The sequence below is a fragment of the Petromyzon marinus genome (assembly GCF_048934315.1).
Source record: "Petromyzon marinus isolate PM22_M1 ecotype Great Lakes invasive population chromosome 78 unlocalized genomic scaffold, UKy_Petmar_22M1.pri1.0 chr78_unloc.1, whole genome shotgun sequence".
In the NCBI taxonomy this organism is placed as follows: Eukaryota; Metazoa; Chordata; class Hyperoartia; order Petromyzontiformes; family Petromyzontidae; genus Petromyzon; species Petromyzon marinus.
Window position 1 is genome coordinate 3,451,994 of NW_027422625.1, and position 23,308 is coordinate 3,475,301.

At 45.1% G+C, this 23,308-nt stretch overlaps 2 protein-coding genes across 4 annotated transcripts; both read left to right on the plus strand.

Moving 5' to 3' along the window:
- Positions 1–3,749: 3,749 nt before the first annotated feature.
- On the plus strand, positions 3,750–11,641 carry LOC142908287 (uncharacterized). Its single transcript, XM_076058773.1, has 3 exons — positions 3,750–3,919; positions 6,232–6,302; positions 9,198–11,641. The coding sequence occupies exon 3, from the start codon at positions 9,226–9,228 to the stop codon at positions 10,327–10,329; it is 1,104 nt and encodes a 367-aa protein (XP_075914888.1). The 5' UTR covers positions 3,750–3,919; positions 6,232–6,302; positions 9,198–9,225; the 3' UTR covers positions 10,330–11,641.
- LOC142908294 (uncharacterized) lies at positions 4,025–23,124 on the plus strand. 3 transcript variants are annotated; one of them, XM_076058782.1, is made up of 3 exons: positions 4,025–4,092; positions 18,031–18,102; positions 20,814–23,124. In XM_076058782.1, the coding sequence occupies exon 3, from the start codon at positions 20,842–20,844 to the stop codon at positions 21,838–21,840; it is 999 nt and encodes a 332-aa protein (XP_075914897.1). In that variant the 5' UTR covers positions 4,025–4,092; positions 18,031–18,102; positions 20,814–20,841; the 3' UTR covers positions 21,841–23,124. The 3 variants fall into 3 exon arrangements, with proteins under 3 accessions (XP_075914897.1, XP_075914896.1, XP_075914898.1); XM_076058781.1 differs by lacking the exon at positions 4,025–4,092 and adding an exon at positions 16,107–16,287; XM_076058783.1 differs by lacking the exon at positions 4,025–4,092 and adding an exon at positions 16,380–16,524.
- Positions 23,125–23,308: the final 184 nt, after the last annotated feature.

Here is a 23,308-nt window from a genome sequence, read left to right on the forward strand (position 1 = left end):
GGTCTCCGTGTGGTGAGTCTGTGGGTCTCTGTGTGGTGAGTCTGTGGGTCTCTGTGTGCTGAGTCTGTGGGTCTCTGTGTGGTGAGTCTGTGGGTCTCTGTGTGGTGAGTCTATGGGTCTCTGTGTGGTGAGTCTGTGGGTCTCTCTGTGGTGAGGCTGTGGGTCTCTGTGTGGTGAGTCTGTGGGTCTCTGTGTGGTGAGTCTGTGGGTCTCTGTGTAGTGAGTCTGTGGGTCTCTGTGTGGTGAGTCTGTGGGTCTCTGTGTGGTGAGTCTGTGGGTCTCTCTGTGGTGAGTCTGTGGATCTCTCTGTGGTGAGTCTGTGGGTCTCTGTGTGGTGAGTCTATGGGTCTCTGTGTAATGAGTCTACGGCTTTCTGAGTGCGATTCAGGTAACTTGTAGAATTCAAAGTTCAAGTGTTTTACGACTCTCAGCTACCCCCCTCCATACTCTCTGTTCACTCTCCCGCTCACCCTCACACTCCCGCTCACACTCCCGCTCAGGAAAGCAAAGGGATGGTGGGAATCTGGTTTCAGATAAGCATCCGTATGGGTAGCTTTCCTGTAGACAGAGTGGCTCATTGAACCATCAGGTCTCTTTTTAATTAGGACATCCAAAAAAGGTAGCTTGCCATCTTTTTCGACTTCCATGGTAAATCGGATACCCTACATTGCGGGGATCACGAAAAAAAAGATCTCCAAAATCTTGAATAAACACAAGATCCAGGTCCGTTTCAACACATTACATAAAATCCGTGATCTGGTTCCGTCTGTAAAAGATGTGATTCCGGACATACAATACCCGGTGTCTACAAACTAAGTTGCCTCTGTGGTAGTAGTTACATTGGAGAAACCAAACGCCATGTCTCGGACCGCATTCGTGAACACAAAGCAGACCTTAAACACGGTAGGACCAACACCTCGGCTGTAGCAGATCATTGTTCTAATTCAGTAGGCTCACATGCCATTGACTTTTCCAAGACAGAGGTTCTTTGTAAGCCATCTGGCTTCCATGAGAGATTCGTTCATGAGGCTATCCACATATACAAGCACAGAGACAATTTCAACCGAGAAGATGGATTCTATCTTAGCAATCATTGGAAAGATTTGATAAACCATTTCAGTTCTTAATTGATTGTTCACGCTTACAGTGGCTTTCAGACAGCATACATTATAAAAAATTTCGTCTCCCCCCTCCTCTTTTCAAAATATAGATGGACTAGTCCTGGGTAAACTGCCAATCGCTGCGCGTGACGCCAACGTTTTTTATAAATAAATAAATGCGCCGTTTAAAAATAAATTTATGCAAACCAACACACCTGAAGATGACCGTTTGAGTTATGGTCGAAACGTCGTGAGAATTTTTTATTGTTTTATATATATTTTATTATTTTGTTGTTTCTCTTCAACGTGACTTTACCGAAAAAACTAAGAATATGCAATGACCTGTGCGTTGTGAATGACACAACGCTGTTTTACAGCTGCCGTGAAGCAGACTGCGCATATTGTGGTGAATGTTACTGGGGTAGCCAGATGTGTCTGTCGGATTTGAACCTTGAACCTCTGCCATAAATAGAGAATGTGCTACCATATTCTTGGTTCTTTCAGTAAAGTTACGCAAATAGAAAACAAAAAAGAAAAACATTTTTTGGGAAATAATAAATTGATGAAAAGATGCCATTGGTCAACTGACTGAGATGACTGCGTCCCCCCACAGTGTGTACACGTACACAGTGTACACACACACAGTGTACACACACACAGTGTACACACACAGTACACACACAGTGTACACACACACAGTGTACACACACAGTGTACACACACAGTGTGTGTACACACTGTGTGTGTACACACACTGTGTGTGTGTACACACACAGTGTGTACACACACAGTGTACACACACACTGTGTGTGTACACACACTGTGTGTGTGTACACACACAGTGTGTACACACACACAGTGTACACACACACAGTGTACACACACAGTACACACACAGTGTACACACACACTGTGTATACACACACAGTACATACACACACAGTGTACACACACACAGTGTACACACACAGTGTACACACACAGTGTACACACACACAGTACACACACACACAGTGTACACACACACAGTGTACACACACAGTGTACACACACACAGTGTACACACACACAGTGTGTACACACACACAGTGTACACACACAGTGTACACACACAGTACACACACACAGTGTACACACACAGTACACACACACAGTGTACACACACAGTGTACACACACACAGTGTGTACACACACAGTGTACACACACACAGTGTGTACACACACACAGTGTACACACACAGTGTACACACACAGTACACACACACAGTGTACACACACAGTGTACACACACACACAGTGTACACACACAGTGTACACACACAGTGTACACACACAGTGTACACACACACAGTGTACACACACACACAGTACACACACACAGTGTACACACACAGTGTACACACACACACAGTATACACACACAGTACACACACACACAGTGTACACACACAGTGTACACACACACACTGTGTACACACACACAGTGTACACACACACAGTGTGTACACACACACAGTGTACACACACAGTGTACACACACAGTGTACACACACACACAGTGTACACACACACACAGTGTACACAGACAGTGTGCACACACAGTGTACACACACACAGTGTACACACACACAGTGTACACACACACAGTGTACACACACACACAGTGTACACACACACAGTGTACACACACACACACTGTACACACACACACAGTGTACACAGACAGTGTGCACACACAGTGTACACACACACAGTGTACACACACACAGTGTACACACACAGTGTACACACACACACAGTGTACACACACACAGTGTACACACACACACACTGTACACACACACACAGTGTACACACACAGTGTACACACACAGTACACACACACAGTGTACACACACAGTGTACACACACACACAGTGTACACACACACAGTGTACACAGACAGTGTGCACACACAGTGTACACACACAGTGTACACACACACAGTGTACACACACACAGCGTACACACACAGTGTACACACACACACAGTGTACACACACACAGTGTACACACACACACAGTGAACACACACAGTGTACACACACACACAGTGTACACACACACAGTGTACACACACAATGTACACACACACAGTGTACACACACACACACAGTGTACACACACACACAGTGTACACACACACAGTGTACACACACACACAGTGTATACACACAGTGTACACACACACACAGTGTACACACACACACAGTGTACACACACACAGTGTACGCACAGTGTACACACACACAGTGTACACAGTGTACACACACAGCGTACACACACACAGTGTACACACACACACAGTGTACACACACACACAGTGTACACACACACACTGTGTGTGTACACAATAATGCCCACGTTGTTGTTGCTGAGCTCACACACCCAAGGGGTCTCTGATCAAGGGAGGGAGCAATGGAAAATGAATCCTGCTCTGTGACGTCACCGTCACCACTCAGCATTACCTCATCGGCGTGAAACGCCAGGGTGAGGTGTACCTCGCTAGTGACGTCATGTCACCAAGGTGTTCACCCCACCCCGTCCACCGTGCCCTTGAGCATGACGTCACCTCTGCCTGAGTCACTTCCGTTGTCTGTTCAAGTACAATCCTTATTTGGGCAAAGCTACTCCAACGTAATTTATTTAAATTAAGACCCGCTCGTTGCGAGAGGGGAGTGTCTTGTTCCCCGCAAGTGACGTCATGTCACCTCCTGCTGCCACGTGACGTCACGAAGTAACAGGAATCTGCCGCTCCGCGCGTGAACTGAAATCCGAGGTGAGAAATTCTCATCACGGTTGTGGTGGTTGTTGTGTTTGTGGTGGTGTTTGTTGTGTTTGTGGTGGTGTTTGTTGTGTTTGTGGTGGTGTTTGTTGTTTACCGAGGTAGAGCCTCGCTCTCTCTCGTAGGGATGTCAATTGAGTAGCAGCGAGCTTGGAAGCGATGTCCAGGTTGGAACTTTACAGTGCGGGGCCTTGCCACGTGGCGTCTTGCCTCCTGCCCTCGCCTGATCGCGTTTGCTTCAATTCTCTTGCTTATTTGAGCAATCTTCGTAAGAAAGTAATCAACCAGGCTATGCGTTACTTGTGTGTTGACCGACTCTCTGTGTTGCATTGCATTAGATTTCGTAATTGTACTCAGTTTCGATTTAAAGTTTTCGTGACTGCAATGATTCATCTTTGGTTCTTTCCGTAAAGTCACGTAGAATGAGAATAAAATAATAAATTGATAAAATAAAATAACACAATAATATTCTCACGACGTTTCGGCCACAACACAAGCGGCCTTCATCAGGTGAAGGGACGAGACTGTCTGGTAGGACAGCGCTGGAGTGAAAGAGCCACGTTCAGATCACGACCTTTAAGCTGTGTGAGAGGAAACAAAGCGCCTTGACAAAGGAATTAGCATAGAATTTAGCATTGAAATGGCTGAGTGATTAGCTTGTGACTGCGGATGTGTATGCTTTAACATAGCTATTTCTGTGACCAGTCACAAGCTAATCACTCAGCCATTTCAATGCTAAATTCTATGCTAATTCCTTTGTCAAGGTGCTTTGTTTCCTCTCATACAGCTTAAAGGTCGTGATCTGAACGTGGCTCTTTCACTCCAGCACTGTCCTACCAGACAGTCTCGTCCCTTCACCTGATGAAGGCCGCTTGTGTTGTGGCCGAAACGTCGTGAAAATATTATTGTGTTATTTTATTTTTTCAATTTATTATTTTCTCATTCTACGTGACTTTACCGAAAGAACCAAAGAAGATGTACTCAGTTTGTTTGATTAAGTGTGCTTTCTCTCTCTCTCTGTGTGTGTGTCCTCGTGTTATTATTATTTACTGCAGTTACCAAAGCTCCAAATCTCTCATTGACACAAGGCCATAATTATAATATATTTTAATAATTATATATATTGGGGGACACAACCCTCCCATTGATCAAATATGCTCAAAATGTCCCCCCCCCCAATATATTGCTATAGCAATATACAATATATAATATTGCTATAAAAATGTTTTCTAAATAATAATTGCTATGCTATGTTAATAAAAACAACAATTTGCTAAACCTTGGCCACAAAATCTGGACTTGTCTTCATATAACAATGCATAGATTTCTGTTTATATGATTGCGTTGTACTTTATGAATCCCTAATCTCTGCCATTACATACTATGAAAGAAGAAAAGGTGTAAAAAGTAAAAACAGAGCAATGTAATACAATACACTCGTGGACATTATTGTATCAAATAAAATAAATTCCATCCCATGTGTTGGTGAATTTTAAAAATATTTTATGCAGGAAATGGCAGGAAATAAGTTTTCAAATTAAAATTTTTTTCTGGGGGGGGGTTCCCAGACCCCCTGGAAGATTTGGTCCCCCCCAATGTTGACTCCATGGCTACGGCCTTGCATTGACTTGCTCATTTCTCTACCCCCCCCTCTCTCTCTATTTAAGGCTTCGACACAGAGGCGTTGTATCTCTGTGTGCCTATGTGTGTGTCTCTCTCTGTGTGTCTCTCTCTGTGTGTCTCTGTGTTATCTCTCTCTGTCTATGTGTCTCCGTGTCTGTGTTTTGTCTCTCTCTCAAATTGAGCAATCTTTGGAAGAACGTTATCAACCAGCTGGGGTGTTGTTGACTGCTACGTTAGCCGACTCTCTGTGTTGTATTGCATTACGTTTCTAAGTTTTACTAGGTTCTCTCTTTTTCACTTGTACCTGATGATGATTGCTTGTGTTGCAATCAAAACGTCGCATGCTATTTGCACACAGCGATGGTGTACGGTGCTTATTGTGGAATATTTTGCTGTTTTCCCCTGGATTTTCTGTTTGCACAGTCACAGTCACTTCAAGATGTTTTCTTGTTCATGTTTTTGTTTGTTGCGGTTGCACCCGATTCAAGAGCCGAATGGCTCACAGGGCTATACCAAATAAATGAAACTGAAACTATTATTTCACTTCTTTATTTTTTCTACGTGACTTTACCGAAAGAACCGAAGAGTATCTTGCTTAAGTTTTAATTTCTCTTCACCTGCCTCGCTACTCTGTAACTTTGTTTTGTTTTAAATATTCACAGTTTTTTTTATTTTTTTACCAGGCCACGCCCACGTTGAGCTGCTGTACCGCTCTTGTTTTCAGAAGCGACCTGCCCACAACAACAATAACAAGGTGGGGCTTGTCAACAGCGTGGCGGTGTTCACTCTAGACGCGTGGCGGTGTTCACTCTAGACGTGTGGCGGTGTTCACTCTAGACGTGTGGCGGTGTTCACTCTAGACGCGTGGCGGTGTTCACTCTAGACGCGTGGCGGTGTTCACTCTAGACGCGTGGCGGTGTTCACTCTAGACGTGTGGCGGTGTTCACTCTAGACGTGTGGCGGTGTTCACTCTAGACGCGTGGCGGTGTTCACTCTAGACGCGTGGCGGTGTTCACTCTAGACGCGTGGCGGTGTTCACTCTAGACGCGTGGCGGTGTTCACTCTAGACACGTGGTGGTGTTCACTCTAGACGCGTGGTGGTGTTCACTCTAGACGCCTGGTGGTGTTCACTCTGGGCGCAAGGCGGTGTTCACTCTAGACGTGTGGCGGTGTTCACTCTAGACGCGTGGTGGTGTTCACTCTAGACGTGTGGCGGTGTTCACTCTGGATGCATGGCGGTGTTCACTTTGGGCGCGTGGCCGTGTTCACTCTCTACATGTGGAGAGGAAACCCGGGGATCGGGAAGGAAATCCATGCGACCACGGGGAGAGTGAGAGAGACAGGCAGCCTCGGCTGTGTTGATTTATCCTCAATGAATTACTTGGTGGAGTGAGGAACCATTAATACTGAGCAGGTGAAGGTGGCCAGGCGTGGGTCTGGACACACCACCACCTGTGAATCATGCCAGTGTGTGACAGTGGTGGAGCCAGTGGGGGTGGGGTGGCACGTTCCTCCCCAACGATCCGATCGAAATCCCTAATTTCGATCGGATCCTTGGGGTTTATTAGTAACTAGCTTCACTACCCGGCTTCGCCCGGGACTTGGATTCTTGTCTTGGATACATTTCATATTCCTTTATATTTCACTGAAAAACCCGGAAATGTTGATGCTCGCACGAAGGAAAAAAGCCGAAACAAATCAAGTAACCTAAATCGGATGTTTTCACTAATGGAAATTTAACCTTAATCCACTTCTACGCAAGGTCGATTTTGGCCACTCGGGAAGGGAATGACGTGGCCAGCTGAAAATAGTCGCGTTCACTTAGAAATTCCAGACAGCATGAGCTGTGAAAATTTCATGACGCCAGAGCACAGCGTTGGAGAGGTTTTGCTGCGTCACACAAACAGGTGTAATGTTCTGCTTTATATTTAAGATAGCCGTTGTACCTGTTCTTCGCACGGATATGTATTGAAACTCCGAGAAGCCAATGGCTTCATCAGCCAGGAGCGAAGTGCCACCTAAAATCTCCCTGCACGCTGTTAACACCTCCTAGAAGTACAGCGCACGAAGAGCCATATGGTAGGGGTAAACATTACAGAGCGCTTAACTCAGGTGTGTTGCGGGTTGACTCCACAAACGTCATGGTCATTCCCCCACCCTCCTCCCCCCCCCAGAATTTAAAAGTCTATTTTTATTCTTTTTACGTTGTGTACAATATGGAACCTACCGACATGCCAAGTCTCAAGTGTGTAGCATGTTGGGAAGTATGCTAAACATTTCGACCAGACACACATATCCACACATTTTCCTTTTTATATATATAGATAAATCAGCATTTTGCGACCCCCACTGCCACCGTGTGGCATATTATTACGTGCCAGGGACTCTATGAGAGGACAACAGTGCGAGTCCATAATTGGCAATAATTAACGGCAAAGCAGTTACAAGCGACTCACAGAATTGTGCGCAGTTGCGTATACAGTACACGACTTCCCTGATGGCAAACACCTTCAGCGAGCGTGATGCCTTTCACACGCGTTGATTAAAAAGCAAGGGACAAGTCAAATTTTGATTTAAAGCTTTCGTGACTGCAGTAATTCATATTCTTAGTGCTTTCGGTAAAGTCACGTTGAAGGGAAACAATAAAATACTAATATATATAAAACAATAAAAATTATCACGACGTTTCGACCATAACACAACCGTTTGTGTTATGGTCGAAACGTCGTGAGAATTTTTATTGTTTTATATATATTTTATTATTTTATTGTTTCCCTTCAACGTGACTTTACCGAAAGAGCTAAGAATATAAGGGACAAGTCCTTAGTAACAACTCTTTACGAACAACTCCCTACTTACTAACAACTCCCTACTAACAACTCTTTACGTACTAACAACTCCCTACTTACTAACAACTCCTTACTTACTAACAACTCCTTACTTACTAACAACTCTTTACTTACTAACAACTCCTTACTAACAACTCTCTACTTACTAACAACTCCTCTCATTTTTCATTGCTGGAGGGGTTGCCCCCCCTACCTGAAAATCCTGGCTCCACCTCTGAGTGTGTGACAGTGTCAAGTTTGTATTTGCAGTAAAGTCTATTAACTCTATTAGAGTATGGCGGTTATCGCAAAACAGTAGTTTATTTAGTTTTTCTCCGGAACTCTTTGTAAGAATGGAGTCAGGAAGTTATCACATCAAACGTGCAGCTGAAGTCGGAACTGTTCATCCCAGCATTCAAGGACATCTGTGCCTGGCTTCACACCTCTAAGTTGCAATTGAACATTAATTTATGCATTTCTGCATAACACAAATAGTATTATTTTCAACACCCTTTGCTATGTCAGCTGAATTTAGCTTTCATAAATGTTCCTTTTGAAGCCAGAAAGCCGAAATTGTGTGCTCGGAGTTTTGGGTTAACATTCATTTTGAAGATACGAGGGCTTCCAGGCACGATTGTGACATTTGCCCACTCATTGTGTGCCATAACAGCCCGTGTGATGAATTTGGGACGCTTTTTCACTACAACATGAATATATGAATAAGTATAGACATGTAAGTCACGTGTGACTGTGTGTATGCATTCCTCTGTGCATCGATACTGACGTGTAGATGGTGTGGATATTTTTTTTTCTCTCTGCAGCTGTCGCTTCCTCTGCAGAATTTGTCTCATGGAGCAAAGGCACTCGGCGCGGCTCGGTGCAAAAAGGCAGAAATGCGTCCGGCGTGAAAACAACCCGGATCGTACTGGAGATTTGACACGGCACCAGATAACTCGCACAGGAGATGAACCCTTCAAGTGCAGTGTGTGTGGGAAGGCGTTTACACAGTCATCAAGTCTTGTAGCACACCAGAGAACACACACGGGAGAGAAACCCTTCAAGTGTAGTGTGTGTGGGAAGGCGTTTGCACAGTCATCTACTCTTAAAAAACACCAGAGAACACACACGGGAGAAAAACCCTTCAAGTGCAGTGTTTGTGGGAAGGGGTTTGCGCAGTCATCTACTCTTGTAACACACCAGAGAACTCACACGGGAGAGAAACCCTTTAAGTGCAGTGTGTGCGGGAAGGCGTTTACAGATTCATCTGCTCTTGTAGCACACAAGAGAACACACACGGGAGAGAAACCCTTCAAGTGCAGTGTGTGTGGGAAGGCGTTTACAGATTCATCTGCTCTTGTAGCACACAAGAGAACACACACGGGAGAGAAACCCTTCAAGTGCAGTGTGTGTGGGAAGGCGTTTGCACAGTCATGTACTCTTGTAGAACACCAGAGAACACACACGGGAGAAAAACCCTTCAAGTGCAGTGTGTGTGGGAAGGCATTTGCACATTCATCAAATCTTCATGTACACCAGAGATCTCAAAAGCATCAGAAGATCCACAAGGAGTGGAGTCTGAAATCAGCTTGTGAAAGTCAAAGTGCCGCAATGAGCCCATCCCTCATGAAACAAGAACCGGAAGAAAATCCCAGCCTGGACACTTTTAAAGGTATCGAGGTAAAATATGAAGAGGTGAAGGTGAAATGTGAAGAAGTGATGATGAAGAGCGAAGTAGTGAAGGTGAAATGTGAAGAAGTGATGGTGAAGAGCGAAGAAGTGAAGGTGAAATGTGAAGAAGTGATGGTGAAGAGCGAAGAAGTGAAGGTCAAATGTGAAGAAGTGATGGTGAAGAGCGAAGAAGTGAAGGTCAAATGTGAAGATGAAGATTCAACTCCAAAATCGGACCTTCACATCGATGGAGGCAACGTGAAGCAGGAGGATAATTCTGACTGAGGCAGAGCGAGGCAACTCCCAGCAGTTCGTGGAAGTGGAAGTGTGGGTGGACTTCCTCCGAGACAATACAAAGTCAAATGGAGACCCGGTAGATGTGTAAGCTTGAGACGATGTCGCTCCAATAGATGCACCTTTGTCACAGGCCTTTAATGACAAGAATGTGAAGTTCAACACTCAATTCCTAGGATCAACCTGCAGCGTAACAGTGGCCAGTCTTTGTGGACCTGTGGGTTGGGTAGATCTCTAACCAGGAGCGAATGCCAATAAGCTCCCAAGCGTTGACTATGTTATCATAATTGCATTTATATGGTGCTTGCTTTATCGCCTCTGGCAATTCGGAGTTTTGCGTCGTATCTCGTCTCAAACACTCGAAGAGCATCCCCAAGTAGCAGCTGCCCCTGTGTGGCACAAGGTGGTGGCCCTGTACCGGCCTGCATGTGGACAAGAGCCTGTCAGTAGGGGGTGATTGTTGATGTGGCATCTCAGTTGTGGAGTTTGTAGGTAATGTTTAGAATTTGGTACATTTTGACCCAGATGCCAGCAGGCAATGGTCTACTCGTTTTGAATGACACAATAGAATGTTGTATATACATTGTTAAGCATACGGTGTGTATGTTTTAAAATAGCTTCTTGTTAGTACGATGTAACCTGATGCAGTATATTTCAGTGCAGTATTTCAATTTTGTTAATATTCCTGTCAATAATTTAGAATTAATACTTGTCTGATTGTGTGCGTACATGTAACATTTTGCCTATGAGGGTCAAACATTGAATAAGTGATGCTTGGACAAAGTGTGTGTTTTGGAAGTAACCTGTACAGATAACTCGGGTGAGACTCATTGTTCTTGTGATACAGGTCAAAGGGTATTTTTGTGTTTTCAGGAAGCATCTCCCTCTGGAGCAACTCATTGTTTTTTTTAAATAGGCAGCACACTCGGATCATTTATCAGTTACAAGGCATACCACTCAAAAGTTACACATAGAGGAGATACATTCTCTACAACACAAATTATAATTTTGTATTACGTGTTGACTTAGATTTTGTCTAACTAGGACTAGAAATGCTCCTTGCTGATTAACGTCTGGATGTTCACAACCAAGGGTTGGAGCAAGCCTGACCGCCTGCGGCGCCCCTCACAACTATTTACGGCCTGGGGCCAGGAAAGTCACGAAAAGAATTGCACACGAACGACGCCTCCACGCAAGCTCCCGATGCTCCGTTTTGAAGTTTGAAAATGAAACAACTTTGTACTGTATTATTTTTTTGAATTAGATAATTGTATTTCTTCATTAAAAGCTTATTCATTGAAAACGATATTTCGTGTGAATTTCCTCTCGTCGTTAAGTAGATGGCCTTGCCGGGGGTTCGGTTCGATGCGGACTTTCACCTGGTTGGGATCGCGGGATCGAGATGAGGCGACACAGAGCTGGCCGTGCGAGAAGATTCCAACGCGATCGAACGTCTGTCCCTGCGCCTCCGTCGTTCATGCAGGTGGTGTGTAGGTTTGCAGCGCCCCCTGCATGAAAACGACGGAACGTGCAGCGTTAGTCACGAAGTTGTGCGTAAGTGCCATAACCAGGCGCTGTAAGCTGACCTGCCACCACGTTCACGGGTCAACAGGGAGCAACCGAGAGAGAGAACGAGGTGCGTAGGGGTCGACCAAAGGTTAAACCCTCAGCCCCCCCCCCCCCCCGTGACCGGGGACTAACACCCCTGAGCCCCCCACGCGTCCCTAAGGCCCCTTAAGACCTTCCAGAATGTTCTGGGAGGGGGGGGGGGGTCAGGAGGGGAGGGGTGACCCCGACCTGGGGATAAAAGGCCGGCCCTCTGGACGGGCCGGGCAGTGTTCACCAACTCAAGCCTGAAGACATCCGAAGACCTGAAGACTGGACCAGCACCCGGGGACCCTCAAGCGAGGCTCTTGTTAGAGCCGGGTTGTAGCGGACCAGAGGTGAGCTCCCGTACCCTGGCTGGGACGGGTCGTCCAGTCTTCCCTTAACGCCAGGCTAAGGGACCCGTGGGTAGCAGAGCCCGGAGTGTGCAGGCTGCGATAGAAGGGAGGCTGTCACTCCCGGAGGCTATCGTCGTGGAAGGGGCCGTACCCTTTGTGTTACAGTAGTGTGTAGAGCCGAGTTCGAAAGAGTTGTAATAAACGCGTTGCCTCAACCAGACGTCTCCGTGTGATTAGTTAAGGACACAACGCTTATATAAAAGAGTTTAGCCAGTGGGTTTTCAAAGTACCTTCGTCTTAAAGAAATTAATTTCGCGTGAGCCCACCGCATTAAAACGATGCTCAACAGAGCGGGGCGAGTCACGGTGGGGGGGGAGGGGGGTCACCTTATCTTTGTCACGTGACGTAGCTCACGTGACTTCTGACGTGACAATGTCTGGATGTTTTCGCCTGTGGACGACCGCTCGTGTTGCGATCGAAACGTCGTGATTTATTTTTTGTTATTTTATTTTTTCTACCTTCGTGACCTTACCGAAAGAACCAAAGAGTATTAAAGACGTCTTGTCTGCTGAGCTTGTTCATATCTGTGTACATCGATATCCCACATTGCTTACACGTACACACCACACACAATGAAATAAATATTAACTAGAACGACTTCCGGGGATGGGCAAAGATCGAGGAAACTTTCAATGGAGCGAGTTAAGTTTGTTCGATTCAACATCTCTCTGTCCGTCTGTGTCTCTGCTCCCCTCTGTGTCTCTCTCTCGCTGACTGTGTCTCTGTCGTCTCTGTATCTTTCTTTCTGTGTTCCTCTTGTCTGTGTCTGTCCACCTCTCACTTGTCAGTCTGTGTGTGTGTCTCTATCAGCGTCTTTCCAACCGTATTCAACTACTGTCAGTAGCAACATGCGCCCACAACTACACGCGACTCAAACTTGCTCCGAGTCTCTGTGTGTACATTGAACTTATTTCGCACCGTACGTAGCCGAACCTACACAGTAGGAGCGGCTGGTATCTGTGGAGCTGTGGGCTGGGTACATCTGTCAGCAGGAGCGAGAGACAATGAAGCTCCCAAGCATTCACTACGTTACCAACATCATATTTGCACTCATAAGTCGCTTGCCTAACTGCCTCGGCAACTCAGTGTTTCGTATCGAATCTCATCTCAAACAATCGAAGGACCCCCCCTAAGTGGCAGCTGCCCCTGTGTGGCACAAGGTGGCCCTGCACCGGCCTGCACGTGGACATGAGTCTGTCGGTAGGGGGCGATCATTGACGCGCCATCTCCCTTGTGTAGTTTCTGGATAATGTTTGGAATTGCCCCAATGTTGACCGTGACACCAACATGCAATGACCTGTGCGTTGTGAATGACACAACGCTTATGTTTTACAGCTGCCGTGAAGCAGACTGTGCATATTGTGGTGAATGTTACTGGGGTAGCCAGGTGTGCCTGTCGGATTTGAACCTTGAATCTCTGCAGTAAATAGAGAATGTCCTACCATATTCTTGGTTCTTTCGGTAAAGTTACGTAAATAGAAAACAAGAGTAAAAATTATAATTTATTTTTATTATTTAAGTTGTTATTATATTACAATTTTTTCTTTAAAGTAACCTTTTTTAAAATTTACGTGAATTTACCGAAAGAATGAGAATAAAACAATAAAATAACGCAATGAAATTCTCACGACGTTTCGGCCACAACGCAAGCGGCCGTCTTCAGGTGAAAGGAACAGACCTGTCGGGACGTCAGAGCTTCAACAAACCTGTCGGGACGTCAGAGCTTCAACAGACCTGACGTCAGAGCTTCAACAGACCTGACGTCAGAGCTTCAACAGACCTGTCGTCAGAGCTTCAACAGACTTGTCGTCAGAGCTTCAACAGACCTGACGTCAGAGCTTCAACAGACCTGTCGACAGAGCTTCAACAGACCTGTCGTCAGAGCTTCAACAGACCTGTCGTCAGAGCTTCAACAGACCTGACGTCAGAGCTTCAACAGACCTGTCGTCAGAGCTTCAACAGACCTGACGTCAGAGCTTCAACAGACCTGACGTCAGAGCTTCAACAGACCTGTCGTCAGAGCTTCAACAGACCTGACGTCAGAGCTTCAACAGACCTGTCGTCAGAGCTTCCTTTCACCTGAAGACGGCCGCTTGCGTTGTGGCCGAAACGTCGTGAGAATTTTATTGTGTTATTTTATTGTTTTATTCTCATTCTACGTGACTCTACCAAAATAACCAAAGAAGATGAATCCTTGCAGTCACGAAAGCTTTAAATCGAAATTTACCGAAAGAACCAAGAATATTAATTCCTGCAGTCACGAAAGTTTTAAGTCAAAATAGAATGCGCCTCCACTCGGCTTGCCTCAATCTGCGTAGAGGCTTGGCCCCCACACACACACACAGTGTGTACACTGTGTACACACACAGTGTGTACACAGTGTACACACACAGTGTGTACACTGTGTACACACACAGTGTGTACACTGTGTACACACAGTGTGTGTATACGTACACACACAGTGTGTACACAGTGTTTACACACACAGTGTACACAGTGTTTACACACACACTGTGTACACGTAAACACACAGTGTACACACACAGTGTTTACACACACACAGTGTACACACACAGTGGGCACACACACACACACAGTGTACACACAGTGTTTACACACACACAGTGTACACACACAGTGTTTACACACACATAGTGTACACACACACACACAGTGTACACACCCACACAATGTGTATACGTACACACACAGTGTACACACAGTGTTTACACACAGTGTACACACAGTATTTACACACACACATTGTGTGTACACACACACACAGTGTGTGCACGTACACACACAGTGTACACACAGTGTTTACACACACACTGTGTACACGTAAACACAGTGTACACACACAGTGTTCACACACACAGTGTGTATACGTACACACACAGTGTACACAGTGTTTACACACACACAGTGTACACACACACACAGTGTACACACAGTGTTTACACACACACAGTGTACACACACAGTGTGTACACACACACACAGTGTACACACAGTGTTTACACACACACAGTGTACACACACACAGTGTACACACACAGTGTGTATACGTACCCACACAGTGTACACACAGTATACACACACACACACAGTGTACACACACACAGTGTACACACAGTGTTTACACACACAGTGTACACACAGTGTTTACACACACAGTGTGTGTACACACACAGTGTACACACACACAGTGTGTGCACGTACACACACAGTGTACACACAGTGTTTACACACACACTGTGTGTACACACAGTGTTTACACACAGTGTTTACACACACACTGTGTACACGTAAACACACAGTGTACACACACAGTGTTTACACACACAGTGTACACACAGTGTTTACACACACACAGTGTACACACAGTGTTTACACACACACAGTGTACACACAGTGTTTACACACACACAGTGTACACACACAGTGTACACACACACAGTTTGTACAGATACACACACAGTGTGTGTGTGTACACACACACAGTGTGTGTGTGTACACAATAATGTCCACGTTGTTGTTGCTGAGCTCACACACTCAAGGGGTCTCTGTTCAAGGGAGGGAGCAATGGAAAATGAATCTAAATCAACTTAAACTCCAACCACGCTCTGTGACGTCACCACTCAGCATTACATCATCGGCGTGAAACGCCAGGGGGAGGTGTACCACGCTAGTGACGTAATGTCACCAAGGTGTTCACCCCACCCCGTCCACCGCGCCCTTGAGCGTGACGTCACTCTTGCCTGGGTCACTTTCGTTATCTGTTCAAGTACAATCCTTATTTGGGCAAAGCTACTCACGGTGACTGGCGGCTCATTAACATAATAGTGTCTTGTTCCCCGCAAGTGACGTCATGTCACCGCCTCCAGCCGCGTGACGTCACGAGGTAACAGGAATCTGCCGCTCCGCGCGTGAACTGAAATCCGAGGTGAGAAATTCTCATCGCGGTTGTGGTGGTTGTGGTTGTTGTGGTGGTTGTTGTGTTTGTGGTGGTGGTTGTTGTGGTGGTGGTTGTGGTGGTTGTTGTGGTGGTTGTTGTGGTGGTGGTTGTTGTGGTGGTGGTTGTTGTTGTTGTGGTGGTTGTTGTTGTGGTGGTTGTGGTGGTGGTTGTTGTGGTTGTGGTGGTGGTTGTTTGAGTAGCAGCAAGCTTGGAAGCGATGTCCAGGTTGGAACTTTACAGCGCTGGGCCTAGCCACGTGGGATCTTGCCTCCTGCCCTCGCCTGATCGCGTTTGCTTCAATTCTCTCGCTTAGTTGAGCAATCTTTGTAAGAAAGTAATCAACCAGGCTATGCGTTACTTGTGTGTTGACCGACTCTCTGTGTTGCATTACATTTCCTAATTGTACTCAGTTTTATTAAGTGTGCTTTCTCTCTCTCTGTGTGTGTGCTCGTTTTATTATTATTTACTGCAGTTACCAAAGTTCCAAATCTCTCATTGACACAAGGCCGTAATTATATATTATAATAATTATAATATAATTATAATATATTATAATATATATTAGGGGACACAACCCTCCCAATTATCAAATATGCTCAAAATATCCCCCCCAATATATTGCTATAGCAATATACAATATATAATATTGCTATAAAAATGTTTTATAAATAATAATTGCTATGCTATGTTAATAAAAACAACAATTTGCTAAACCTTGGCCACAAAATCTGGACTTGTCTTCATATAACAATGCATAGATTTCTGTTTATATGATTGCGTTGTACTTTATGAATCCCTAATCTCTGCCATTACATACTATGAAAGAAGAAAAGGTGTAAAAAGTAAAAACAGAGCAATGTAATACAATACACTCTTGGACATTATTGTATCAAATAAAATAAATTCCATCCCATGTGTTGGTGAATTTTAAAAATATTTTATGCAGGAAAATGGCAGGAAATTAATTTTCAAATTTTTATTTTTTTCTGGGGGGGGGTTCCCAGACCCCCTGGAAGATTTGGTCCCCCCCAATGTTGACTCCATGACTACGGCCTTGCATTGACTTGCTAATTTCTCTACCCCCCCTCTCTCTCTATTTAAGGCCTCGACACAGAGGCGTTGCATCTCTGTGTGCCTATGTGTGTGTCTCTCTCTGTGTGTCTCTGTGTTATATCTCTCTGTCTATGTGTCTCCGTGTCTGTGTTTTGTCTCTCTCTCAAATTAAGCAATCTTTGGAAGAACGTTATCAACCAGGTGGGGTGTTGACTGTTAGCCGACTCTCTGTGTTGTATTGCATTACGTTTCTAAGTTTACTAGGTTTGTTTTCTCTATCACTTGTACCTGATGATGATTGCTTGTGTTGCAATCGAAACGTCGTATGCTATTTGCACACAGCGATGGTGTACGGTGCTTTTTGTGGAATATTTTGCTGTTTTTCCCTGGATTTTCTGTTTGCAGAGTCACATTGTCACTTCAAGATGTTTTCTTGTTCATGTTTTAGTTTTTTGATTGTTGCAGTTGCACCCGATTCAAGAGCCGAATGGCTCACAGGGCTATACTAAATAAATGAAACTGAAACTATTATTTAATTAATTTATTTATTTCTACTTGACTTTACCGAAAGAACCAAAGAGTATCTTGCTTTAGTTTTAATTTCTCTTCACCTGCCTCGCTACTCTGTAACTTTGTTTTGTTTTAAATATTCACAGTTTTTTTTATTTTTTTTACCAGGCCACGCCCACGTTGAGCTGGTGAAACCGCTCTTGTTTTCAGAAGCGACCTGCCCACAACAACAACAACAAGGTGGGGCTTGTCAACAGCGTGGCGGTGTTCACTCTAGACGTGTGGCGGTGTTCACTCTAGACGCGTGGTGGTGTTCACTGTAGACGCGTGGCGGTGTTCACTCTAGACGCGTGGCGGTGTTCACTCTAGACGCGTGGCGGTGTTCACTCTAGACGCGTGGCGGTGTTCACTCTAGACGCGTGGCGGTGTTCAATCTAGACGCGTGGCGGTGTTCACTCTAGACGCGTGGCAGTGTTCACTCTAGACGCGTGGCGGTGTTCACTCTAGACGTGTGGCGGTGTTCACTCTGGATGCATGGCGGTGTTCACTTTGGGCGCGTGGCCGTGTTCACTCTCTACATGTGGAGAGGAAACCCGGGGATCGGGAAGGAAATCCATGCGACCACGGGGAGAGTGAGAGAGACAGGCAGCCTCGGCTGTGTTGATTTATCCTCAATGAATTACTTGGTGGAGTGAGGAAGCATGAATTCTGAGCAAGTGAAGGTGGCCAGGCGTGGGTCTGGACACACCACCACCTGTGAACCATGCCAGTGTGTGACAGTGGTGGAGCCAGTGGGGGTGGGGTGGCACGTTCCTCCCCAACGATCCGATCGAAATCCCTAATTTCGATCGGATCCTTGGGGTTTATTAGTAACTAGCTTCACTACCCGGCTTCGCCCGGGACTTGGATTCTTGTCTTGGATACATTTCATATTCCCTTATATTTCACTGAAAAACCCGGAAATGTTGATGCTCGCACGAAGGAAAAAAGCCGAAACAAATCAAGTAACCTAAATCGGATGTTTTCACTAATGGAAATTTAACCTTAATCCACTTCTACGCAAGGTCGATTTTGGCCACTCGGGAAGGGAATGACGTGGCGAGCTGAAAATAGTCGCGTTCACTTAGAAATTCCAGACAGCATGAGCTGTGAAAATTTCATGACGCCAGAGCACAGCGTTGCAGAGGTTTTGCTGCGTCACACAAACAGGTGTAATGTTCTGCTTTATATTTAAGATAGCCGTTGTACCTGTTCTTCGCACGGATATGTATTGAAACTCCGAGAAGCCAATGGCTTCATCAGCCAGGAGCGAAGCGCCACCTAAAATCTCCCTGCACGCTGTTAACACCTCCTAGAAGTACAGCGCACGAAGAGCCATATGGTAGGGGTAAACATTACAGAGCGCTTAACTCAGGTGTGTTGCGGGTTGACTCCACAAACGTCATGGTCATTCCCCCACCCTCCTCCCCCCCCCAGAATTTAAAAGTCTATTTTTATTCTTTTTACGTTGTGTACAATATGGAACCTACCGACATGCCAAGTCTCAAGTGTGTAGCATGTTGGGAAGTATGCTAAACATTTCGACCAGACACACATATCCACACATTTTCCTTTTTATATATATAGATAAATCAGCATTTTGCGACCCCCACTGCCACCGTGTGGCATATTATTACGTGCCAGGGACTCTATGAGAGGACAACAGTGCGAGTCCATAATTGGCAATAATTAACGGCAAAGCAGTTACAAGCGACTCACAGAATTGTGCGCAGTTGCGTATACAGTACACGACTTCCCTGATGGCAAACACCTTCAGCGAGCGTGATGCCTTTCACACGCGTTGATTAAAAAGCAAGGGACAAGTCAAATTTTGATTTAAAGCTTTCGTGACTGCAGTAATTCATATTCTTAGTGCTTTCGGTAAAGTCACGTTGAAGGGAAACAATAAAATACTAATATATATAAAACAATAAAAATTCTCACGACGTTTCGACCATAACACAACCGTTTGTGTTATGGTCGAAACGTCGTGAGAATTTTTATTGTTTTATATATATTTTATTATTTTATTGTTTCCCTTCAACGTGACATTACCGAAAGAGCTAAGAATATAAGGGACAAGTCCTTAGTAACAACTCTTTACGAACAACTCCCTACTTACTAACAACTCCCTACGAACAACTCTTTACGTACTAACAACTCCCTACTTACTAACAACTCCTTACTTACTAACAACTCCTTACTTACTAACAACTCTTTACTTACTAACAACTCCTTACTAACAACTCTCTACTTACTAACAACTCCTCTCATTTTTCATTGCTGGAGGGGTTGCCCCCCCTACCTGAAAATCCTGGCTCCACCTCTGAGTGTGTGACAGTGTCAAGTTTGTATTTGCAGTAAAGTCTATTAACTCTATTAGAGTATGGCGGTTATCGCAAAACAGTAGTTTATTTAGTTTTTCTCCGGAACTCTTTGTAAGAATGGAGTCAGGAAGTTATCACATCAAACGTGCAGCTGAAGTCGGAACTGTTCATCCCAGCATTCAAGGACATCTGTGCCTGGCTTCACACCTCTAAGTTGCAATTGAACATTAATTTATGCATTTCTGCATAACACAAATAGTATTATTTTCAACACCCTTTGCTATGTCAGCTGAATTTAGCTTTCATAAATGTTCCTTTTGAAGCCAGAAAGCCGAAATTGTGTGCTCGGAGTTTTGGGTTAACATTCATTTTGAAGATACGAGGGCTTCCAGGCACGATTGTGACATTTGCCCTCTCATTGTGTGCCATAACAGCCCGTGTGATGAATTTGGGACGCTTTTTCACTACAACATGAATATATGAATAAGTATAGACATGTAAGTCACGTGTGACTGTGTGTATGCATTCCTCTGTGCATCGATACTGACGTGTAGATGGTGTGGATATTTTTTTTTCTCTCTGCAGCTGTCGCTTCCTCTGCAGAATTTGTCTCATGGAGCAAAGGCACTCGGCGCGGCTCGGTGCAAAAAGGCAGAAATGCGTCCGGCGTGAAAACAACCCGGATCGTACTGGAGATTTGACACGGCACCAGATAACTCGCACAGGAGATGAACCCTTCAAGTGCAGTGTGTGTGGGAAGGGGTTTACACAGTCATCAAGTCTTGTAGCACACCAGAGAACACACACGGGAGAGAAACCCTTCAAGTGTAGTGTGTGTGGGAAGGCGTTTGCACAGTCATCTACTCTTAAAAAACACCAGAGAACACACACGGGAGAAAAACCCTTCAAGTGCAGTGTTTGTGGGAAGGCGTTTACAGATTCATCTGCTCTTGTAGCACACAAGAGAACACACACGGGAGAGAAACCCTTCAAGTGCAGTGTGTGTGGGAAGGCGTTTACAGATTCATCTGCTCTTGTAGCACACAAGAGAACACACACGGGAGAGAAACCCTTCAAGTGCAGTGTGTGTGGGAAGGCGTTTGCACAGTCATGTACTCTTGTAGAACACCAGAGAACACACACGGGAGAAAAACCCTTCAAGTGCAGTGTGTGTGGGAAGGCATTTGCACATTCATCAAATCTTCATGTACACCAGAGATCTCAAAAGCATCAGAAGATCCACAAGGAGTGGAGTCTGAAATCAGCTTGTGAAAGTCAAAGTGCCGCAATGAGCCCATCCCTCATGAAACAAGAACCGGAAGAAAATCCCAGCCTGGACACTTTTAAAGGTATCGAGGTAAAATATGAAGAGGTGAAGGTGAAATGTGAAGAAGTGATGATGAAGAGCGAAGTAGTGAAGGTGAAATGTGAAGAAGTGATGGTGAAGAGCGAAGAAGTGAAGGTCAAATGTGAAGAAGTGAAGGTCAAATGTGAAGAAGTGATGGTGAAGAGCGAAGAAGTGAAGGTCAAATGTGAAGATGAAGATTCAACTCCAAAATCGGACCTTCACATCGATGGAGGCAACGTGAAGCAGGAGGATAATTCTGACTGAGGCAGAGCGAGGCAACTCCCAGCAGTTCGTGGAAGTGGAAGTGTGGGTGGACTTCCTCCGAGACAATACAAAGTCAAATGGAGACCCGGTAGATGTGTAAGCTTGAGACGATGTCGCTCCAATAGATGCACCTTTGTCACAGGCCTTTAATGACAAGAATGTGAAGTTGAACACTCAATTCCTAGGATCAACCAGCAGGGTAACAGTGGCCAGTCTTTGTGGACCTGTGGGTTGGGTAGATCTCTAACCAGGAGCGAATGCCAATAAGCTCCCAAGCGTTGACTATGTTATCATAATTGCATTTATATGGTGCTTGCTTTATCGCCTCTGGCAATTCGGAGTTTTGCGTCGTATCTCGTCTCAAACACTCGAAGAGCATCCCCAAGTAGCAGCTGCCCCTGTGTGGCACAAGGTGGTGGCCCTGCACCGGCCTGCATGTGGACAAGAGCCTGTCAGTAGGGGGTGATTGTTGATGTGGCATCTCAGTTGTGGAGTTTGTAGGTAATGTTTAGAATTTGGTACATTTTGACCCAGATGCCAGCAGGCAATGGTCTACTCGTTTTGAATGACACAATAGAATGTTGTATATACATTGTTAAGCATACGGTGTGTATGTTTTAAAATAGCTTCTTAGTACGATGTAACCTGATGCAGTATATTTCAGTGCAGTATTTCAGTTTTGTTAATATTCCTGTCAATAATTTAGAATGAATACTTGTCTGAATGTGTGCGCACATGTAACATTTTGCCTATGAGGGTCAAACATTGAATAAGTGATGCTTGGACAAAGTGTGTGTTTTGGAAGTAACCTGTACAGATAACTCGGGTGAGACTCATTGTTCTTGTGATACAGGTCAAAGGGTATTTTTGTGTTTTCAGGAAGCATCTCCCTCTGGAGCAACTCATTGTCTTTGAAATAGGCAGCACACTCGGATCATTCATTAGTTACACGTAGAGGAGATACATTCTCTACAACACGAATTATAATTTTGTATTACGTGTTGACGTAGGTTTTGTCGAATTAGCACGAGAAATTGTCCTTGCTGATTAACGTCTGGATGTTCACAACCGAGGGTTGGAGCAAGCCTGACCGCCTGCGGCGCCCCTCACAACCATTTACGGCCTTGGGCCAGGAAAGTCACAAAAAGAATTGCACACGAACGACGCCTCTACGCAAGCTCCCGATGCTCCGTTTTGAAGTTTGAAAATGAAACAACTTTGAATTGTATTATGTTTTCGAATTAGATAATTGTATTTCTTCATTAAAAGCTTATTCATTGAAAACGATATTTCGTGTGAATTTCCTCTCGTCGTTAAGTAGATGGCCTTGCCGGGGGTTCGGTTCGATGTGGACTTTCACCTGGTTGGGATCGCGGGATCGAGATGACGCGACACAGAGCTGGCCGTGCGACAAGACCGCCGTCCGCAGATCGAACGTCTGTCCCTGCGCCTCCGTCATTAATGCAGG

Bases quoted from the DNA above. Each gene is read 5' to 3' on its own strand.
- LOC142908287 (XM_076058773.1), top strand. From the start codon at position 9,226: ATGGAGCAAAGGCACTCGGCGCGGCTCGGTGCAAAAAGGCAGAAATGC.
- LOC142908294 (XM_076058782.1), top strand. From the start codon at position 20,842: ATGGAGCAAAGGCACTCGGCGCGGCTCGGTGCAAAAAGGCAGAAATGC.